The sequence below is a fragment of the Lepidochelys kempii genome, chromosome 7 (genome assembly GCF_965140265.1).
Source record: "Lepidochelys kempii isolate rLepKem1 chromosome 7, rLepKem1.hap2, whole genome shotgun sequence".
Classification (NCBI taxonomy): domain Eukaryota; kingdom Metazoa; phylum Chordata; order Testudines; family Cheloniidae; genus Lepidochelys; species Lepidochelys kempii.
The window spans coordinates 24,364,718-24,384,495 of NC_133262.1; the positions used below are offsets into that span (position 1 = coordinate 24,364,718).

Here is a 19,778-nt window from a genome sequence, read left to right on the forward strand (position 1 = left end):
GGGGAAGTGTAAATGTAAGTACATAACAGACACATACCCAACTAATGAGAGCCTCAGCCATCAAACTGATTGCACATCACATCACCTTAAACACAGGATTTGTGTCAAGAAATCCAATTGGAGGAGAAGTGATGCTTTAAAAAAAATTGAGGGTTTCCAAGTTTATTTGTTCTAATTACCCAGCTCATGTCACTTGGGGGGGGGGGGGGGGAGACTTAGAATTAGTCAGGGCAGTGGCATGGCACAACTGTTGTAATTGAATCATTCCAGACACCAAGACAAACGCAAAGGGTCATAGACCACAGATAGCTTCCCCTATGCTAGCCCCCAATGCCATTCACCAGTGAGACACAATGAAAACACAGGTTTCAGAGTAACAGCCGTGTTAGTCTGTATTCGCAAAAAGAAAAGGAGTACTTGTGGCACCTTAGAGACTAACCAATTTATTTGAGCATAAGCTTTCGTGAGCTACAGCTCACTTCATCGGATATGAAGTGAGCTGTAGCTCACGAAAGCTTATGCTCAAATAAATTGGTTAGTCTCTAAGGTGCCACAAGTACTCCCTTTCTTTTTAATGAAAACACACTAATCTGTAGAGATACTGGTCTAATAATGGCCCATTAAATATAATGAAAACTCAAGTGTGTTATCTGTGCCTGTCGCCTGCATTCAGCCTTGGCACGGCTAAACAGGCTCCAGGATAATGAGTTTACAGAGGAAAAGCTAGTTTGATTCTCTCTGATTTGCAAAGACCTTTCCTCTCACTGCAGTTACACGGATTACCTGACAGGATTCCCATTCACACAGAAACTCACTAGCTTAGGGAAACCGCACAGCCACTCACCCTCCTGGCTGAGGGCAGAGAGCCTCTCACTATGGCATCAGAGCTGAAGTGAACTCCCCCCCGGAATATGTTCTGCTCCTTCACTTCAGTGATCTCCTGTTGTATAGAAGGGTCAGACTTTCCCATCCCATCACTGTTCCCTTCCATTTCCTCCCATGTGTGCAAGTGGATCCTGTTTCATGATGTTTATTATCAGCTGGTCATATTGCCCAATCCCTCCCCATCTGCCATCCCACCCGCTCCACCCCGCCCACCGAGATCCAGGGAATGCCCAACAGAAAAGTTTTGGGCATCAAAAGAATCCTTCAGCTCACATCAATCCAAACAGCAGCCTCCATCACCCTGATCCTCAGGCTGCCCCCAAGCAGGTGGCTGGAGTTCCCTCCGCAACGTGGGGACCTGGTGCACTCTAATGCTCCAGGAAGCACCAGCGCTGTCTTGGCTGGAGTCCTTGGCACAAGGGGCGGGGGGGGGGGGCGGTGTTGAGAAGAGCTTCCTGCACCAGAAGCATCAACTCTCTGTGCAGGAGCATCTGCCTCAGCTCAAGTGCTCCAGCTGGGCAGAGGTCAACAGCTCCTAACTCAGGGTGAGAGGAGAGCCTTGAAGCCAGTACTGTGGGTGTCACAGCAGCCTGGCAGGGGACCAGGAGCCAACAGGTGAAGTGGCAACGCAATGTACTAATACCCAGAGACAAGTGCATTGGGAAACCGACACTTGGGGGAACCCTCTATTGTGCTGGCAACAGCGCAGGGTATTTCACTGGTGACGCTGCCCCACTGGGCTGAGCAGAGTCTGTTCCAATGTGGGCAACATTAGCACCAAGTCCGGCACTCAGCCAGCTTGGCTGACTCAGGCTGTAGCTTTGAGGGTTTACCTGTCACAGCACCCCAGGCTAGCCTTGAGGCAGATTGACAGTGGTCTCTTTGGGGTTCCTCAAGAATGGCTTGAGGGTAACTGCTCACATTTGATCAGTGCTGAGGGAGGCACCTGCAGATTTGTCCAACATCCCCCCACCCCAACCCCAGTGGATCTCTGGCTTCAGTTTGGTGGCTCCAGCCCTGTGAGAGTTCAAACAGTGAAGAGAAGGAGCATTTTCCTGTGACTTTGTTTTATTTCCTTCATTCAGCTTCCAAGTCCACAGGACGAGCTTCCTTGCATGTAGCATTTCCAAGGTGCAATAGGGCCATTAATCAATCTTTTATATTGCCATGTTCCTTGATGGCCCATCTAACTTTGATAGCTTCTGGATGGGCAAGGGGACTATTCCCATGCCTGGGTTCACAAGTTCAGAGCAAACATTCTCAGTTATAAGGCAAAACTTATGTATTTTCTTTAGTGGGAATCCCAACATTACAAGTAAGATTAATGCATGCAGCACTTCACAAGCATTTCATAGAGTCTAAACACCAAAGACATTCTAAGACTAATGTGTCCAGTTTTGGGCCCCACACTTCAAGAAGGATGTGGATAAATTGGAAAGAGTCCAGCGAAGGGCAACAAAAATGATTAGGGGACTGGAACACATGAGTTATGAGGAGAGGCTGAGGGAGCTGGGATTGTTTAGCCTGCAGAAGAGAAGAATGAGGGGGGATTTGATAGCTGCTTTCAACTACCTGAAAGGGGGTTCCAAAGAGGATGGCTCTAGACTGTTCTCAATGGTAGCAGATGACAGAACGAGGAGTAATGGTCTCAAGTTGCAGTGGGGGAGGTTTAGATTGGATATTAGGAAAAACTTTTTCACTAAGAGGGTGGTGAAACACTGGAATGCGTTACCTAGGGAGGTGGTAGAATCTCCTTCCTTAGAGGTTTTTAAGGTCAGGCTTGACAAAGCCCTGGCTGGGATGATTTAACTGGGAATTGGTCCTGCTTTGAGCAGGGGGTTGGACTAGATGACCTTCTGGGGTCCCTTCCAACCCTGATATTCTATGATTCTAATACCTATTTTGATCAAAACAAACATACAGATGAGCTGGTCTGGTCTCCAGCTAGGAGTTTGTCTGTTCTTAGCTAATGCCTGCAGCCTGGGCACGAGCTGGCATCTGGCCTCCCAGCATCCCGGAGACTTGCAGGCACCAGCGGCCAGAACGCTGGCTCCGCTCCAGGGACTGCATCTGTCCTATTGCAGCGTTGCCTCCTCGCTCCTCACAGCTCCATATTTTCTTCCCCTCTTGCTAACTTTCTCCAGACACAGGAGCCACTGCCCACCTCCTGTGGAGCAGGGACCCGATCTAGCAGCCACCGCTGCCTCCAGCTGTGGAGGGGGAGCGGGTCTCTTCCTGACTCGCTCTGATGCCCAGACCTGCCAGCCCAAGCACGTGGAATGAATCAGAGGAGGGCAACTGTCCCCCTACTGACATAGCTCCTCTGGAGGGTACCATTCAAGAAGGGGGGCTTGCAGGTGAGCCCCAGGCTCTGGTAAGTTTTGCCCCAACTCAGAGGGGCTGAAACTGAAAGGAATTACCATGATGCAAGCCTAGAACAGCCTTCAGCAGCCCAATGTTCAGAGTACCAGCCAAACGAGTCCTACCTCCAAGGCAACTGTGGAAGGTTTCACCATAGCAGAGTCAACACATACGCTTTCTATCAGACAGTATTCTAACGAGCACCTCATAATGAGGCTAGAGCAACCCCTCCTCACCACCTCATTCTTACCTACCCCATGGGAAGGGTTGAGGGTTTGGTAACAGGTATACAGCTAGCTTCAACAGCAGAAGCTTGATTCCTTAGTGCTTAATAAAGACAGTTCAAAATCCTGTGACGCATGATGCCAGGTGAAACGGAAGCTCTGCTGGAAGAAGACTGAAGTTGTGTGTGTTGTAGGATGTGAATTGCAACTCTAAGCAAATGCTTAATCTATCGGAGAGATATTTTGCAGGCTATTGATTGCAATGTGGCTTGCACCAAAGGTGACAGAGACAGGATGGCTTGTTGCTGCTCTCCATTCCATGGCTTTACCTGGTCCAGGCTGGGCAGAGTCCTTTCATTGGAACCTCCTCCCCAACACTGTCCCTCAGATGTTTACTCCTTCTGACTCCCATCAGAAACTCCCAGAGGCCAGAACAGTTAGCTCTCCCCATTTCTGCCTATCCTTTCATTGAGATGGGGTAGGGGAGTTGGGTTTATGTATTTCCCTGCCTGAGACTCTGGTGTTTGAAAATCAACTCTTGAATTACAGTAATTCCCATTTAAAAAGATTAGCAACCGTATACTTTGCACTAACATTTAGTTAACACAAAACCAAGGACAGGGTTCACACCATTTTGCACTGGCCTTTCCTCAGTCCCCACAATAAGGATATAACACAGTCTCAGACAGTAATCAAATGCAGTAGGCAACAGAAGTGTTCTCAGGAGCCCAGCGTTTAAGACGTTTTTATTCCGTTGTGTTACATTTACGTTATTTATTACCAAAATACAGCTCCCTTTTGACATTCAGACATTTTGATAGGGAAAATAGATTTATTTCTAACAGGGTTGTTCGTTAGCCTTGAATGCTCCAACGCTGATTTCATGATCCACTCATCCTCTTTAGGCTGCAGGGCCTTCCTGGGCTTCACACTCACATCGCACTTAGGGCCCAAGCCCTCACCACACAGACTTCAAGTTTCGCTCATTCATCTGCTAATAACCAGTTGCCTAAGTATTCCCAGTTTCATTTCTAATGGCTTCTACACAAAACACTGCAAAGCTCCAGCAAAGGAGAGCAATCACTTATGCAGTGCTTGTGCATAGCAACAGATATTACAGACCCATGTTAGCTTGTGACCACATCCGTAAGATATAAATAAGAAACAGATTAATCCATTGTTAGAGACCTAGAGAAAATATAGCAGGTTCTCCACACCTGTGAATATTCACAAGCAGAACTACTGGACATCAGGCTCAAGCAACCTTCAGGCCACTGGCACACGGAGAGGAGGTACAGCTAGGCAGAACCAATCGCTACTAAGCTCAAGGCAAGAAATCCGAAGGTTTTAAGAACAGAGCACCCCATGCTCCTAGCTACAAATACACACCTCTGTGTGGCGCACCAGAGGCTGGGAAGACACTAGGAGACAAGCTGCAGGTTTCAGTTAGCATGACACACCTTAGCACTGTGTCTAGGCCAGAGGCCTCTGAAAAGAATAACGTTGCCTGGACAACTGTTACTGTTCTGCCGGCACAGTGTGAGAGAATCTCTGATTTAATCATCACTATGTAAAGAAGACTGGAAAAAGCAGCTGCTTGACTCGGCTGTTAGGACCCCAGTTGGTGGGTTGTAACCCAGAGAGCAAGCAAAAGGCTCACCAGACACAGTAGTGGAGATGCAGTTAGCTATCCCCTTTTGCCAGGACTGCAGCATATTTGCACTAGGAGCAGAAAACAAAACAGATGTTACGAAAGCTTCTTCCAAACACTGGCCTACTCCACTTGGTAACTGCAGGGAGAGATGTGTACAGGGACAAAGGACACTCTATGGCAAAGGCTTTTTAATTCGGGACCGCAGACCCCAGAACAGCTAAACATCCAAAGCTATCCAGCATCCAGGTTGGTAAGTCCCTCACAAGCTCTGTGTCCCCTCCCGTTAACAATACCCACACAGCTGACGAATGCCTTCCTGTCCCAGTCAGAGCATGACCCTTGTGCAAATTGCCCTCTTCCATTCAAGGTAACAACTCTCATAAAGGGCCAGACCTCAGGAGTGCCCTGAAAATGCATTCTGCTGGGGTGTTCTATTGCTGACACTTCTACAGGGCCTGTCTGAACCCTAGGCCTCACCCGGAGGAATAATAAGTATAAGCAGCACTGGAAGGGGATGTGGAGAAGTGTCAACATGAGATATTTTTGTTCCAAGTGGCTCTCAGTCCAATCCGATGGTCTGGAATTAGCTGGTTCCTGGAGACATTTCTGGGAACTCCTTATACATTTCCCAGATGATCATTTTGTCCATCTGGCACTGCTGCCCCTCTTCTTCCTCAGCCAAAATGCGCTGCAAGGTACCTTGCAGGTCAGAAAGACGATGCTGATGCTGCAGGTAGGATGTGGAACGCATGATCGCATGCATTAGAGACAGATACTCCATCCTCAGCTGCAGTGGGGGGAGACAGAGCACAATGCAGTATTTAAATGAGATAAACAAGTGTTCCAGATTCCAAAAAGCATTAACACTGGAACAGCTGCTGCTGTGTTACCATCAGGAGTGAGATTCCATCATAAGCACCGGCTTTTCTGTGGGACTCATTAATATCTATGGAATCTTGATGCTCTTCCCAGAGCAACTTACAACAGTTACATCAACAGACCCCATTCATCTACTTTTAGTGAGGGGGATAAAGCAAGGAACTCCTTTTCCCTTGGAAGTCCCCAGAGGGAAGGGACAGCAGCCAGTAACCCAGGCTGGGGAGTGAACCCACCAACTGAAACTTCGAGAAACGTTTCTCATAGGTAAGCTCTTCCTACATCTTTCTGTGAGTGGATGGAGGATGGATGGGGCAAATTTTCATGCCTTTCCCTATTCACAGCTGATCCTGGCACTCTGATCACTGTAGTGGTCCCAAGGGCTGGAACACCTAATCCGACAGCAATGTGGGGGCTCTGTGAGGTACAGAGAATTGGCAACAACTCCCTAAAAGGAGCCTTCAGTCAAGTACCTGGACTGTGTCATTCCTCCAGCTGCTACAAGGGCAGACTGGGCTTGCCTCACTCTCTGGTCCTGTTGCTGAGGAGTGCAAGCCGGCCTATAGTTGCTGAGTTAACAATGGGCCATGGGACTCCAAGAAGTCCCTATGTGTTGCTTGGTCTAAGGCCAGCTCTACCAAGCAGGCTGAGGACAGGAAAGAAAAGGGATCCAGAAATCACTGATTACTCTATTCCAGAGCACCCATTACTCACCTGGGCCATTTTGCTTCACTGCTAGAACCTGCCTCCTCCCCTCCCCACCATGGCTTGGGTAGCAAGAAGCCTTCTCTTCCATTGCACTGGAAAGCTCCCTTCCTCCCCAGGTCCCAGCCCTAGTCCCTCTGGCTCAGCACCTTGTCTCCAGGGGAGAGATCTGCAATCTGCCGCACCGTTATGTCGATCATCACCATCATGTCCGTGTGGTAGAAGATGTTTGCGGTATCTTTGCTGGCAAAGACGTCCTGAAGGAACTTCAGCACCGAATGTGGAGGCTGAGGCTGGTGTTTGAAGATACAAACCGGATCATCTGGGGGCCAAGCCGGGGAAGGGATGAAGGCAGGTTGTCATAGAAAAAAGGTCTGTGTTAAAATCTACAGTCAACATTTGTTCAAGTCCTGTATCCACCTTCTTTGGGGTGAATCTCTGCACCAGGACTTGAGCTCCACGTGCCTTACTGAGGATGTTTTCCCTGACCTAAGACAGCTACTCCAAAGCACTAGTTCAGACACTACGCCATGCCTGGTAGCTGTGAATACTGGGAGAGCACTGGTGAGCACAGTGCCTAATTCAGGGCAGCATAATTGGGATGACAGCTCTGCAGGGCACTGAGCTGAGACCAAACTCATATTAGTCTAAGTATTAATCATTATTTGTGTTTCACTAACACATCACAGGGAAAGCTCATTACTTCAGCACCACCCAGTGCTCCTCAGAACTTGCTGGCCTCCCTGAGCAGCTACACTCATTTTCTTCTCCCTGGTATATTATTTTGGTGCAAAACCCCCTCAACAGCCCCCAGTCCAGCCGAGCTTGTATCTGAAATGAGCTTCACCATGGAGACCAGCCTAATAACCTATGTGGAAGCAAGAAAATAATAAACGCCTCCAGGTGTAAATAGGCCAACAGCATCTCCGCTCTCTTCAGAGCGAAATATTCATACACATCCCAGAGAGGCTTCTGAAGTGCACTGGCCCCTCTCCTCTGCCTTAGGGGAAGGAGGAAGCTGAAGTCTCCCCCAAAAGATTATTGCTACCAAAGGGTCTCAACTCCTGCTGTTTTTCTGCAGCCACTCAGGGTGAGGTGGTAGCATTAGGTAATCAGGCAGTGAAAGAGTTAAGTAAAGGCTTTGGAAGGAAGTCAGGTGGACAGCATGGAGGCTATATGCAAGTGTGACTGATGTTGTCCAAAGACCATGATTTACAACCCTGAAAAGAACTGAAGCCAGAGAAAAGAACCAAGTATCACAGACACAGGAGAGGTTATTTAACAGCACGTCAACAAAACAAAGCGAAGGCAGCAGGGCCCCAGTGCTCCAGAAGGTATTAAAAAGTACAATGCAGTGGCAGATAAACAGGTAGAAATACTTGACATTGTGCTGACTGGGAGCTGAGCTTTATGGGATTTCAATGATCTGCTTTACAAATACAGTGGATTTAATGCTATACTGGATCTGGCAAATCAGGTGGGTGATTTGAAAAGGGAAAGTGTACCTGTAAGCAATGTTCTTTGAGAACAGTATTCCCTCTAGACCCACCATCTGGGGCACCTGCTCCCCAGCATGGGCCATCAGAGAAGTGATTCAGAGCTCGACAGACGAGAAAGGCAGGCAGATCTTGGCATGTGGGGTACAGAATACCATTTCAGGAGGGCCAACACGACAAGGGAAAAACTGGATTCCATTCTCAGGAGGAGAGAACGCTGCTGTGCCACAAGTAGACTCAGCAGAGTTCAATTGTTAGAGTTTTCTAATCGTGAAGAATTTTTATTGATTCTTATTTTTAAGATTTTTTTCCTTTTTTAAACTATATTTATTTCCATGGTAGTTGGGGGTAGGGCTGGGGTTAGGGCAGTGTTGACAGCTGGGCTGCAGGGGGCTCCCTGTGTGGCTGGGAGGCTCAAGACACCGGGGTACAGGGGAGGCTGTGGTCATCCTGGCTCAGCAGAGGGCTCCCTGCATGGCCACTGGGCTGGTGACACCCAATCCCTGCAGGCACAAGGTGTGGGGAAGGCTGGGGTTCTGGACCAGTGGAGCAGGGACTCCCAGCCAGGACTGCAAGGAGAAGGATGAGCCCTTGGCTCCTGGGGAGGCAATCCCACTGCTGAATGGCTCCTGCCGGCAGATGGTCCTGCAGTTCTGGCTGGTGAGTGAGTGGGGATGGGCACACCTGATCTCTGCAGCATGCCCACATGTAAGCAATTGATTCTTTTAGTCAATTTCAGCATTGGCTGAAATGGACTTTTACCTACAGTTCTCAATTAAAACCGAATCCTGCCAAGCCTAGCCTAGCCATTCCCACAAAAGGCTGCACTAATCTCAGCTCATGGGGACTGGCTTGCAAGAGAACATCAGTCCACCTGCTGTTATTAGTTACTTAGCAGATGTCATCAGCAGGGCTTTATTTCAGACAGTTTTTTCCTCAGGAATGCAGCCCTGTCCACCTCACAGTGTATGAGCGCAGCAAATCTTAGTGAAGCCATGAGCTCATCTGCCAGCCACCCCCTCTAACTCTCTGACCTCTCAATGATATCAGCCTCAGCTCTCTAGCTCTGTGCTGCCATTAACCTTTCCCACCTGCTGGGAATGTAATAAAGTTGCAGAAACACTCACCTCCCCTGTTCAGTAGCAACAGCACCTTCTCTGTGAAGGTCTTGACATTGGAGTGCTTGCTCACTGTAGTCATGATCACGTTGTGTTCTGGCACTAAGAGATGAAACAGGCTCACTTGCAATGACAGATCTCTTTGCAACACATTTCGGGTTGGATTAAGTGAGCAGCAAAGGAAAAGAAACAAAATGCTAAGCCTGTCTTCACACCACTGATGTGGGAATCTTTGGGGTGTCACAACCATTGCTGTGCTCAGAATGAGAATGTCAGAGGGTTGGACAGAAAATCGCCTCCAAATTTAATACATAAACACTGGAATTTACACTTTCTATATCCCCCTGGTGAGCTGGCTTGCTGCTGGCTCCCATCCAGGGGATCAGAGCAGCCTTTGGAATACTCTGCAAGGCTTTACACTCAAACATTACCTCCATTCTGTTTTAGATCCAACACTTGAAACCAGAGGCCCCACCCACCCCACTACAGGATCTCCTTCACTTTGTCAGGTCAGCAATACGTTGGTGGGCTGTCACCTTTTCAGACCTCAAAAGTAAATAAGGGCTGGGCATGTACTTGTATAACACCGCCCAATAGAAAACCCAGGTGCTGATGAAGTGCACTGCACTATATGACCCCAAAGCCTAAGCATGGTGCAAAAGGGGTTCTGTGAGGCAGAAAGTGTCATCTTTTGTATGAGATGACAAACCGATTAGAGGAAGATCTAAATTTTTGCAAGAATAGATGGGTTAATCCTAGCATCCTAGCCAAAGTCTTACTTGAGTTATATTGCCTCCCTAAGGTTTTGTTCGAATACAGATTTATTCATCTCTTCCTGCTCTGAACTGTTGGGTGGAACATTGCCAAAGCGTTTCTGTGGTGGGGATAGGAATCCCGGTCTATACTGTTTAGTTTGTAAAGTACTTCAGGATCCTTCAGGTTGAAAGGAGTTAATCTATTAAGAGATCCTAAGAAAGCTTTAACTACCTCTGCACTAGTGAAGTGCTAATATTCTGACAGACTCTGAAGGCTTGGGAATAAAAATTCAACCTACTAATAAGAAGCCTGAACATCATTTAGCAAGTTCTCAGAATACGAGAACACGTCGCTCTGCTCTCAGCTTCTCGCTGCACTCCAGGTGGGGAATAATCCCCAGAAATGCACTGCCCATCAAGTGTTATTGCCTAATTACAGAAGCCAGCAAATGCACTGGGTAACAGTAAGAAAGGATAATGAATGAAAGCAACTGAGACAGCATACTTAATCAATCCCTGTGCGATAAACTCCTATGAAATTAGAAACAAAATCACTACTACCTGAATGTTAACGAAACGGAACACAAAACAACGGGTAAGCTATTAGACATGTCCTTGCTGCTTTAGCCTTCCCTCTCCATGAAGCCAAGGATAAAGGCATTGAACAGAACAGCAGCAAGGAAACAAGACGACAATTACAACATAGCAACAGGAGATCTTGCATATTCAAGATTAACAAGCAGAATCCAAGACTAGGCCCTAATATTACACTTCTATCTTCTAATGCTTACGGACTCCAAACTCTTGCAAACAGCAGCAGCTGGGAGAGGTTAAGCTTCTTTCCACAAGACTAGATCTTTTGTCTATTAGTAAGGCGCTCACCATGGTAGGCATGATGAGGGATCAAGAAATCCAGGAGAAAGTGATGCCTAGCAGAATATGTTTATGAGACTGACCCTAATGTATCTATGTTTAATGGGATTCAGGAGGCACAGCCAGGGATAAGTAGCAGCTCTGCCAATCACCTGAAGAAGAGAGAAGATTAGTAGTTGTGCAATTATACTGATACGTGCCCCATTACAGTAGTTAGATGTTCCTGTGAAGTTAACCCACACAAGTGCACAGCACCATATAAAACCCCACCAAAATAACTAACTGAAAGAGTGGAGGGAATCATGTGGGCCCAGATGGCTTGGCCTGCCCCAAGGGGTTAATTGGTTTTGACAAGCTTTCACTCACTTAAAATGGTATTTTCACTTGGAATCCCAGGTGGGGTTGTATTCGCCAACTCAGTCCTGGCCAGAGAATGGAGGATTCAGGGACTGTGTTCACTCACTCACTCTCACACACACACCTGGAGACATTTTCCTTAGTGGGCAATTAAAATCACCCCCTGCCCCCAAAGGCATTCTCTCTCTACGTCCTTGCTCAGTGCCTACAATGGAAGGCTTGGAGAATTAGAAGAGGGAATAAATAAGAGAAGGGAGCTTGGCAAGTTAGCACAGTGCAGCCTGGAAGTCAAGAAACCCCTCCCATAGACCACCAGAATCCTGTGAAAGTGAGGAAAAGTAGTGTCACTGACCTGGAATGTGGAGATTAAAGGCCAGAAGGACATTAACAAACAGGTCAGGCAGTTGCTCTGTGGTATCTGAGGGCAGCCCATCTTCAATCACATCCAGCAGGAACTGGACAAACTGTGAGTTGAGGTGCTCTGTACATGAGGAGAAAAGGGGTTTCAGTATCTGGTGCTGATCAAACACACTACCCTCCCTGATGCAAGACATTGCCTGCTTCTTTTACACTTACGAGCATAAATCAGCTGCAATTTCAGCCACCCAAGAGGTAATGCCCTGGTCACTGGATGGCCAGCTGTGGGGTCTTTGTGGTAGGAGATGTGAATGGCTCCAAAAAAGAACTCTACACATTTCACAGCAGTGCTGGGAGCAGGGCACCCGATGAGCAGTTTTGCCGAGTAAATGCATTCCCAAATTTCTACTCTAGCTACTGTCACAGCAGCAAACCAACCAAGGAACATAAGCATTATGGGCAAGAAGAGATTTATATTCTTGCCCAGTAGTTTAGTCTATTTAACATTAATGCAAATCATTAGTAGTAACTCATTTTAACCTAGCTATTAGGAAAGTGCTGCAGCCCATGCAAACAAGACCACCTGCAGGAAATAACCACCGGGTTATACTAGGAGAGGAATACATCTTTCTGAAAGCTTGGAGAGATTCATTCTGTGCTCCCCATTTCACTGGCTTCAGAGATTGTGCATCTTTATCATGGAGTCTAGTGAACTGGCTAAGGAGACTCCTACACAAACCTCTCCAACAGCAGCTATGTCTCTCAGGGATGTGGAGAATCCCTCCCTTTACTATAGCGTATGTCCACACTGAAGCGCTGCCGCAGGTGTACCACTGTAGTGTTTCAAGGGCAGACAAGCTCTTAGGCTTCTTGGCAATGTTGGGCCAATGACTCTCCTATGTTGTGCTGGTGCAAAATTGGGAAAGGGAATAGAGGTGGCGTAGGAGGCTTCTTTCCCTCTCCTCCCATGCATGCGGCAGGGAGAATCCCCCTCTAGCACTCTGGAGCGGTCTTGGCCACCAGGAACCGCCCCCCGCAAGATGTCTAGGTAGATGCTTTCCCTCTCTGCAATGCATTCAGTTCTTACCATAGTGGTGATATGGCAGCGGCTCTCCCATAGAGAATATCATAGCCAGAACCAGTGCAGAGTAGCACATCTTTTGATGGTCTGCAAGATAAAACCATAGATCCAGCCATTAATACTCTCAAGTGTCTGCTCCCTGGTTTGAGGTGATAAGGGATTTAATACATATAGGAAGGTAGGCGACTACGCTCTCCCTAGAAAAGGCGAAAAGAAAAGAGAAAAGAAAAGAAGAGAGAAGAGAGAAGAGAAAAGAAGAGAGAAGACGAGAAAAGAAGAGAGAAGAGAGAAGACGAGAAAAGAAAAGAAAAGAAAAGAAAAGAAAAAAGAAAAGACAAGAAAAGAAAAGAAAAGACAAGAAAAGAAAAGAAAAAAGAAAAGACAAGAAAAGACAAGAAAAGAAAAGAAAAGAGAAAAGAAAAGAGAAAAGAGAAAAGAAAAGAGAAAAGAAAAAAGAAAAGAAAAGAAAAGAGAAAAGAAAAAAGAAAAGACAAGAAAAGAAAAGAAAAAAGAAAAGACAAGAAAAAAGAAAAGAAAAGAAAAAAGAAAAGACAAGACATCCAGCCAATTAATGATGGCAAAGCAGAGGAGCATTTCAGGACAGCTGGCGTGCTGCAATACAAAAACACACATATCTAACTTTATATGTATTTGACTGTATCCCTCTCTACACTGTTCACATCATTTGTAATATTCCAGTGTACACTCTTTGGGACCAGGACCATGTTTTCCTATGTGTTTGAGAGCACCCAGCACAACAAGCCTTGATCCTCATGGGGGCCTGTGAGCACTATAACGATAAAGACATTAACAGCACAGTGAGGTAGCACAGGATAGACTCAGGAAATCTAGATTTAGTTCCCAGTTCAGTTGCCATATTTAATTTCCCAACATGCATTCTTAAAAAAATAAATAAATAAATAAAATAAAAGCAAGCAGCATTTGAGAGGATTTTTGGTTCCCTGCAGCTCTGCCAATGCACCTCAAACCTGATTTACACCACCTCCCATTAGTCTAATCCTGTACTTTTACTCACAAGGACACGCCTAGCTCTGCCAAGGCACCTCTCTTCTGACATATACTGTGCCTGCTAGTCTAATCTTGGACTTCTTGTGAATGTGAGGTCCAGTACCAATCACGTGTTAACCACTAACACAGATGGCATCTCGACATCTGAACCTGCAAGAAAGAGCAGTTACAAACAAAAAGTTCATGAAAGGTGGTAAGAGTTAAAAAGAGGAAACCCATTTTCATCTATGACCCAAGGCAGGGTTTGAATTCACATCTGTAGAGAAGACAGGCCACTACCATAACTCATGTCAGACTCTAGTCCCTCATGTATTTTACACAGAATTTGGAAAATACAGTGTGAGAGACATAGAGGGGAGCAGGGGGGGGGAGACGCGGCAGGGGAGTCTGATGGGCTGAAGTTTCCTTTGATACATATTATTTCTATAGAAACTGCATAATTTATCCAGCTTTGGAGGCTACACTCCTGAACTACACCAACACATCAGCTAAGTCCTCCAGTGGAAAGGGAAGAGGCAAAAGAAGTACGGTGGGAATGAACATGGCAGACATGTTTTCAATCAATTTGGGGATCATAATGAATGTTCTTGGTTTTTCCGTCTTTCTTAAGAGGCTCCTAATAAACGTGACAGGTGAATAATTAAAATCTCCCTGTGCCGTCCCTGGACACCTCCAACAATTTATATAATAACTGGAACCAGAAAAGCACCCATCCTTCTAGTCATCTTTAAATACTTCAATTGTTAATATGTCATAGCTAGGTTTCTTTGCTACTGTGTCTGCATTCTTCCATTTTCAATGGATCAGCTCTGGCTAAGTTGTTTAACGTCACCTGAGACTCCGGCACACAATGCTCAAGACTCCAGGTGTGCATTCTGCTGGCTCTCCAGGATACACTTGTCTCATGCATCAATCTGTCCCACAACCTGCTAGTCTAGCACAATTTGCACTGGCAGTAGCTATACATGAATGCTCTACAGAATCACAACCACGGTCTTGCCTGAATCTTAATTAGCTGGTGTGTTTCAGTAGGGGTTTATAGTTGAACCACACAACAGTGCATATGTCACAATGCAATACAGTATATAGCCCCTCAATTCCATCTGGAAGATTTCAGGAAGTGGAGCATTAATGTTTGTGCAGTGCTTTGGAAGTGCAGAGTGCTAGATAAAGGCTAAATATTATGTTCAGTTACAGCTATCTGATAGGATTGGGCCACTTATTCAACTGATATAAATAAAACCTGTCATGTTTTGTTTTGTTTTTTTAAGTTGAACAGAAAGGTACTTTTTACACCTTGAAAATGTAGATTTGATAAAAGTTTTTCCATCCAACATATATTTCCATAATGATGCCATTTACCACAAGAGGCACTCTGTCCCTAATTAATTTCCAAAGCACCTCACCTGATTCCCCCATCCTACCAGATCTAAACATACCATCTGCGAAGGGTCTTGTGCCACACAGAGTTTGTTCTTGCATGTACAGACTATAATGCTATCACTGGGGTATCTTACTGCCACTGGAATTGACTGAAACCTGGTGATCATTATTGAGTGCAGTAGCTGTATCAGAGAAGAAGGTGCCAAAGAACCTTATACAGTCTAATGCTCCTGAAAAGCAATCTATACTAATGGTCTTTTACACACAGACTAAGGGAATCCAGTTGAAGAGTGGGGTCAAAAAAAACCAAACACCATCACACACAAGCTGCTTGTCCAGAACTTTTCAGATTGTAAACTCCTTGGGCAGAGAGACTGTGTCTAGGTCAATGATGCTTAACCAAAAATATTACAGCATTATTAAGATTAAGAGATTACCTGATAGAGGTCAACAGATTGAATGGCTGAGAAGGTAAACTGGGCATTCCTAGTTCGACTCATAATACAAAAATGAGGGACACTCAATGACATTTTGAAAAACACAATTCAGAATGAATCTGTGAAACTGTCTGCTACGAGGTATAACTGAGGCCACAGCTTAGTTTAATTTTAAAAAAAGGACTGGACATTTGTATGGATAATGGGAACGTGCAATTAGAGGCGATGCATAGGGAGAATATGGGGTCGTGGGGGGTCAATTGACTCCCCAGACTGACCAGCGGGGAGTGGAGAGGGAGAAGTTCTCTGTCCTCTCCCCGTGCCTCTCCCCCTGCACGTTCGGCTGCTCTCCCTGTCCCTGGCAGGTGGGCGGGGAGTGGGATGGAGCTGCTTCTGCCTGAAAGAGCCTGGCTGGGAGGTTCGCTCGCTCGCGCGCACACACCCCCACACACCTCCCAGCCAGGCTCTTTCAGGCAGAAGCAGCTCCATCCCACTCCCCGCCCACCTGCCAGGGACAGCAGCTGAACGTGCGGGGGGGAAAGGGGGGGAGGAAAGGGAAGGGGAGATACAGGGAGAGAAGGATAGAGATCCCCCCCCCCCCAAGGGAACGTAGGACAGGGAGAGCGCTGCGGCCCTGGGCTGGGCACAGGGCAGGAGGGATCACTGTGCAGGGGAGACGTGGGGTGGTCACGTGTCCTTCCCTTTAGCTGGTACCCACCCAGTATGGGAAGGCACCAGTCGCCTATCTTCACTACCTGGAGTTGGGAAGAAATTTCCTGTCATAACTGTCCGGGTGTAATGGTCTTACATCCGCCTCTGCAGTATTTGGTGGGGCCCACTGTCAGAGGCAGTATGCTGGACTCTTCCTATGTTCCTACTAAGGCTCTGGTTTGTGCTTGAGCTTTAAAGGCAATGCTAGAACATGAATAAACGCTGACTTGAGAGCAGTGTAATCACTCAATACGGATACAAGTACATGGTTTATTATCAGTATGTTTCATAGATTCATAGATATTTAGGCCAGAAGGGACCATTATGATCATCTAGTCTGATCTCCTGCACAATGCAGGCCACAGAATTTCACCCACCACTCCTAAAAAAGACCTCACACCTATATTTGAACGACAGGCTGATGTTTTGGGGCATTCCAACCCTGCCTAGTCCCCTTCAAGATACTGGACACTCACTGTACCCTCTACAATGCCAGCCATGTGTCGAAGAACTGAGGCAATAATCAATCATGACTATTTTTTTAGGATTGTACCAATGGCCAGATGGGAAAAAAATAGCATTAATACAAATTCTTTTGAAAGAATACAAGGCTGTAATTCAGCTGAGGGGCTCTATTGACATCAGACAGCACGCACACAGCTCAAGTGGTTACAAGGGGCAGTAAGGCATGCTAGTGAATTCCTGCCACAGATTTCTCAAACTCGCTGTGGGATTTTGAAAGAGTCCTTTGCTGAAACATTTTGAAGCTTGAAGGTCTTCATAAACCCTACTCTACCCCACCTCAAAATGCAGCAATGGAAAAGTTGGGCAGGGTAGGTGAGGATCAGTGCTTACTTCATAATGAAAGAGGTGCCATGGCTCAAGCCATTTTTTTCAACTTAAAAACTGACACATAATAACTGACACATAATAACTGACACAGAAGTGCCAGGGCTATGAGCTGCTAGAGGTGCCAGGGCTCAGCCCTGGCACAAATTAAGCAGTGGTGAGGATTGTCTCCAACGCTCAAGTGAAAAGATTTGACAGTAGAGTTGTATGTATATTGAACTGCAACAAGGGATGGTCATGATTACAGAGGAGATTATCCATCTGTTTTCCTTAGAATTGTTCTGGTTAATTCTGCCTCAATGTGTCTTATTATAAGCCCTTCTAACAACATGTTGATAGATCTGCAAGCCAGCGGCATCACAGGAAAATGACTGTCCGGGAGCAATAGAACCAAAGCATCTGTCAGAAGACCTGGACAGCAGCCAACGTGCTTGCATCAACCCCAAGGTAAAGTGCTTCCTCATCAAAGGCATCCTGGATCCATGCAGAGGGCTTGAGCCTCAAGTGTTCCTCTGTAACAAGTCATGCAGGATCCTGTGGAACTCCTGCAGCCAGCGTTACAGTCCCCAGTTGCTTGAGGGTTGGCATGGATTGCTCTGGCCCCTATCATCCACAAAAGGGATTAGATACTCTGCAATATATCAGACAATGGAGGAGCTGCTATTCTCAAATTCCTAGAGCCAAAATAAGCTTAAGTCACTTCACGATTCAAGGTCATTTCATTCAAGGTACTGTTTGCAGTTAGTTCTCTGTGACAGGAACTTTAGTGTTTAGCTCCAAAATGGTACGTGGATATTTGTAAAGCCCTCCAAATCTATCTTTGGAGGACAGGGAACAAAACACCCTGCAGGTCTGCCGGGGCAAGAATACAGGCCCATATTATCACTTCTCACCACTCACTTTCTCTGTGGCTGGAGTCCTCCTGCTTTACAATGAGCTGCTGTTTAACTGAACTTCCCCTTGAAGTGAATGCATCATCAGCACACACAGGGGTTTCTCGCAGCACAGGCAACAGACACGTGATGAGGTACACCTGGCATGCATAACACACAGCAACAAAGGATCCAGACACAACTCTGTACAGCTGCCCCTGCTAAAAGCAGCCTCTGCTTCCTGCCATGTAAGCCAGGGCGGGTGCAGCAAGAAAATCTCCTTTAGGCAGAATGGGAGCTTTTCCAGATGTGTTTCTCTGATGCCTACATACTACAGTGCTGCATGGATCAAAAGACTTATACGGGTAGAATGCAGCTGCAGTTTAAAGACATCAGGTGAAGGTTAGGGAGGGAGGGGATACAGAGAATGAGTCTCAGAGTCCAGGTCTACTGACTCAGGCTTGCAGAGCTCACACTATGCCACTAAAAATAGCAGAGTAGGCATTGGGGTTTGAGTTGCAGCTCTGAAGCCCACCCCTGCTCCCTGGACTTCAGGGCATGAGCTCCAGCTTGAGCCACAACATCTACACTGTACTGATGTTTTTAGCACGAGCCCGAGTCTGCAGGCCCCGACTCGGAGACTCAGTGATACAGGGTTTTAAAACACGGCGTAGCCATATCCTGGGGAGCTGCAGAGCAGAAGCCCAACAGGAGAAAATGAAAATGTTTCAGTCCCTGCTCCACCGGTCTCCACCACTGTGTTGCTTTGTAGTTGCCCAATAGTGAAGACAGATTCCGCTGTAGGGAAGCCAGATTCCACCAGAAGAGCTATAGGACGACCCCATTCTACAAAGAAAGCTGAATGCTTGTCAAACAGGATTATGATGCTCCACTCACATGGAGCTCAGCAAGGATATGCACAAGTCAGATGCTGTCGGAGCTGGACGCTTCCATTCTAAGTGAACCAGATTGAATTTCTAGGTTAGCAGCACTGGGAGCCACAAAGCCCCTGGGAACAGTGACCCCTCTGGCCAGTTAATGAGCGACGCCAAGGGGCTCCAAAGGAAGAGATGGCCAGTCTACCTTAACTGCACAGATGGAGGGCGGGGAGAGGCTGAATGCTGCAGCCTGTTTGAGCATGCTGCAGCACTGCCCTAGTACTGAATATAGCACAAAAACATCCGCCTGGAGACAAACTTTATGAATTAGTGATGGATGCAAGAGAAAGTTTATTTTTAGATGGCAGCAAACCAGGAGTAACCTTGAACTGGAGGCGAGCATCCTGCTATAGCAAACAATCAGAGCTCCAGCTCCAAGCATTTCCAGTTCAGGCAGAAAGAAATGCAATGTGTCATACTCATTGTTAAGGCTATGTTTTAGTCACGGGTATTTTTAGTAAAAGTCACGGACAGTAAACAAAAATTCACAGGCCTGTGACCTGTCCGTGACTTTTACTAAAAATACATACCGTGACTAAAACTTGGGTGAGGGGGGAGCGCTTGGAGGGGGGGCAATCTGGCAGCAGTCCGGGTACTGGGGGAGGGGGATCAAGGTGACCCAGGACCCCTTCTGGTGCTGGAGGAGAGGGGGGCTATGCCATGGTGCACGGCCTGGGACCCCTGCTGATATAGGGGCCAGGCTGTGGCACAGACCCCCGCTGGTACTGAGGGAGGGAGGGCCAGCCCAGGACCCCCGCTGGTACTGGGGACGGAGTTGGCATGGCTCCCTACCCGGCTCCATGTCCCTGCAGCTCCT

General features: G+C 46.9%; 1 protein-coding gene across 2 annotated transcripts in view; it reads right to left on the reverse strand.

The window, feature by feature from the left end:
- Window positions 1–4,185: 4,185 nt before the first annotated feature.
- Window positions 4,186–19,778, reverse strand: part of NCKIPSD (NCK interacting protein with SH3 domain) — a 98,825-nt gene continuing 83,232 nt past the window's right edge. For both annotated transcript variants that reach the window (XM_073351429.1, XM_073351428.1), the window contains 5 exons: window positions 12,749–12,829; window positions 11,657–11,785; window positions 9,329–9,421; window positions 6,855–7,027; window positions 4,186–5,911 (listed from right to left, as the gene is read on the reverse strand). In XM_073351429.1, the coding sequence (XP_073207530.1) occupies window positions 5,708–5,911; window positions 6,855–7,027; window positions 9,329–9,421; window positions 11,657–11,785; window positions 12,749–12,829 (680 nt within the window). In that variant the 3' untranslated portion in view covers window positions 4,186–5,707. The remainder of the gene's footprint in view (window positions 5,912–6,854; window positions 7,028–9,328; window positions 9,422–11,656; window positions 11,786–12,748; window positions 12,830–19,778) is intronic.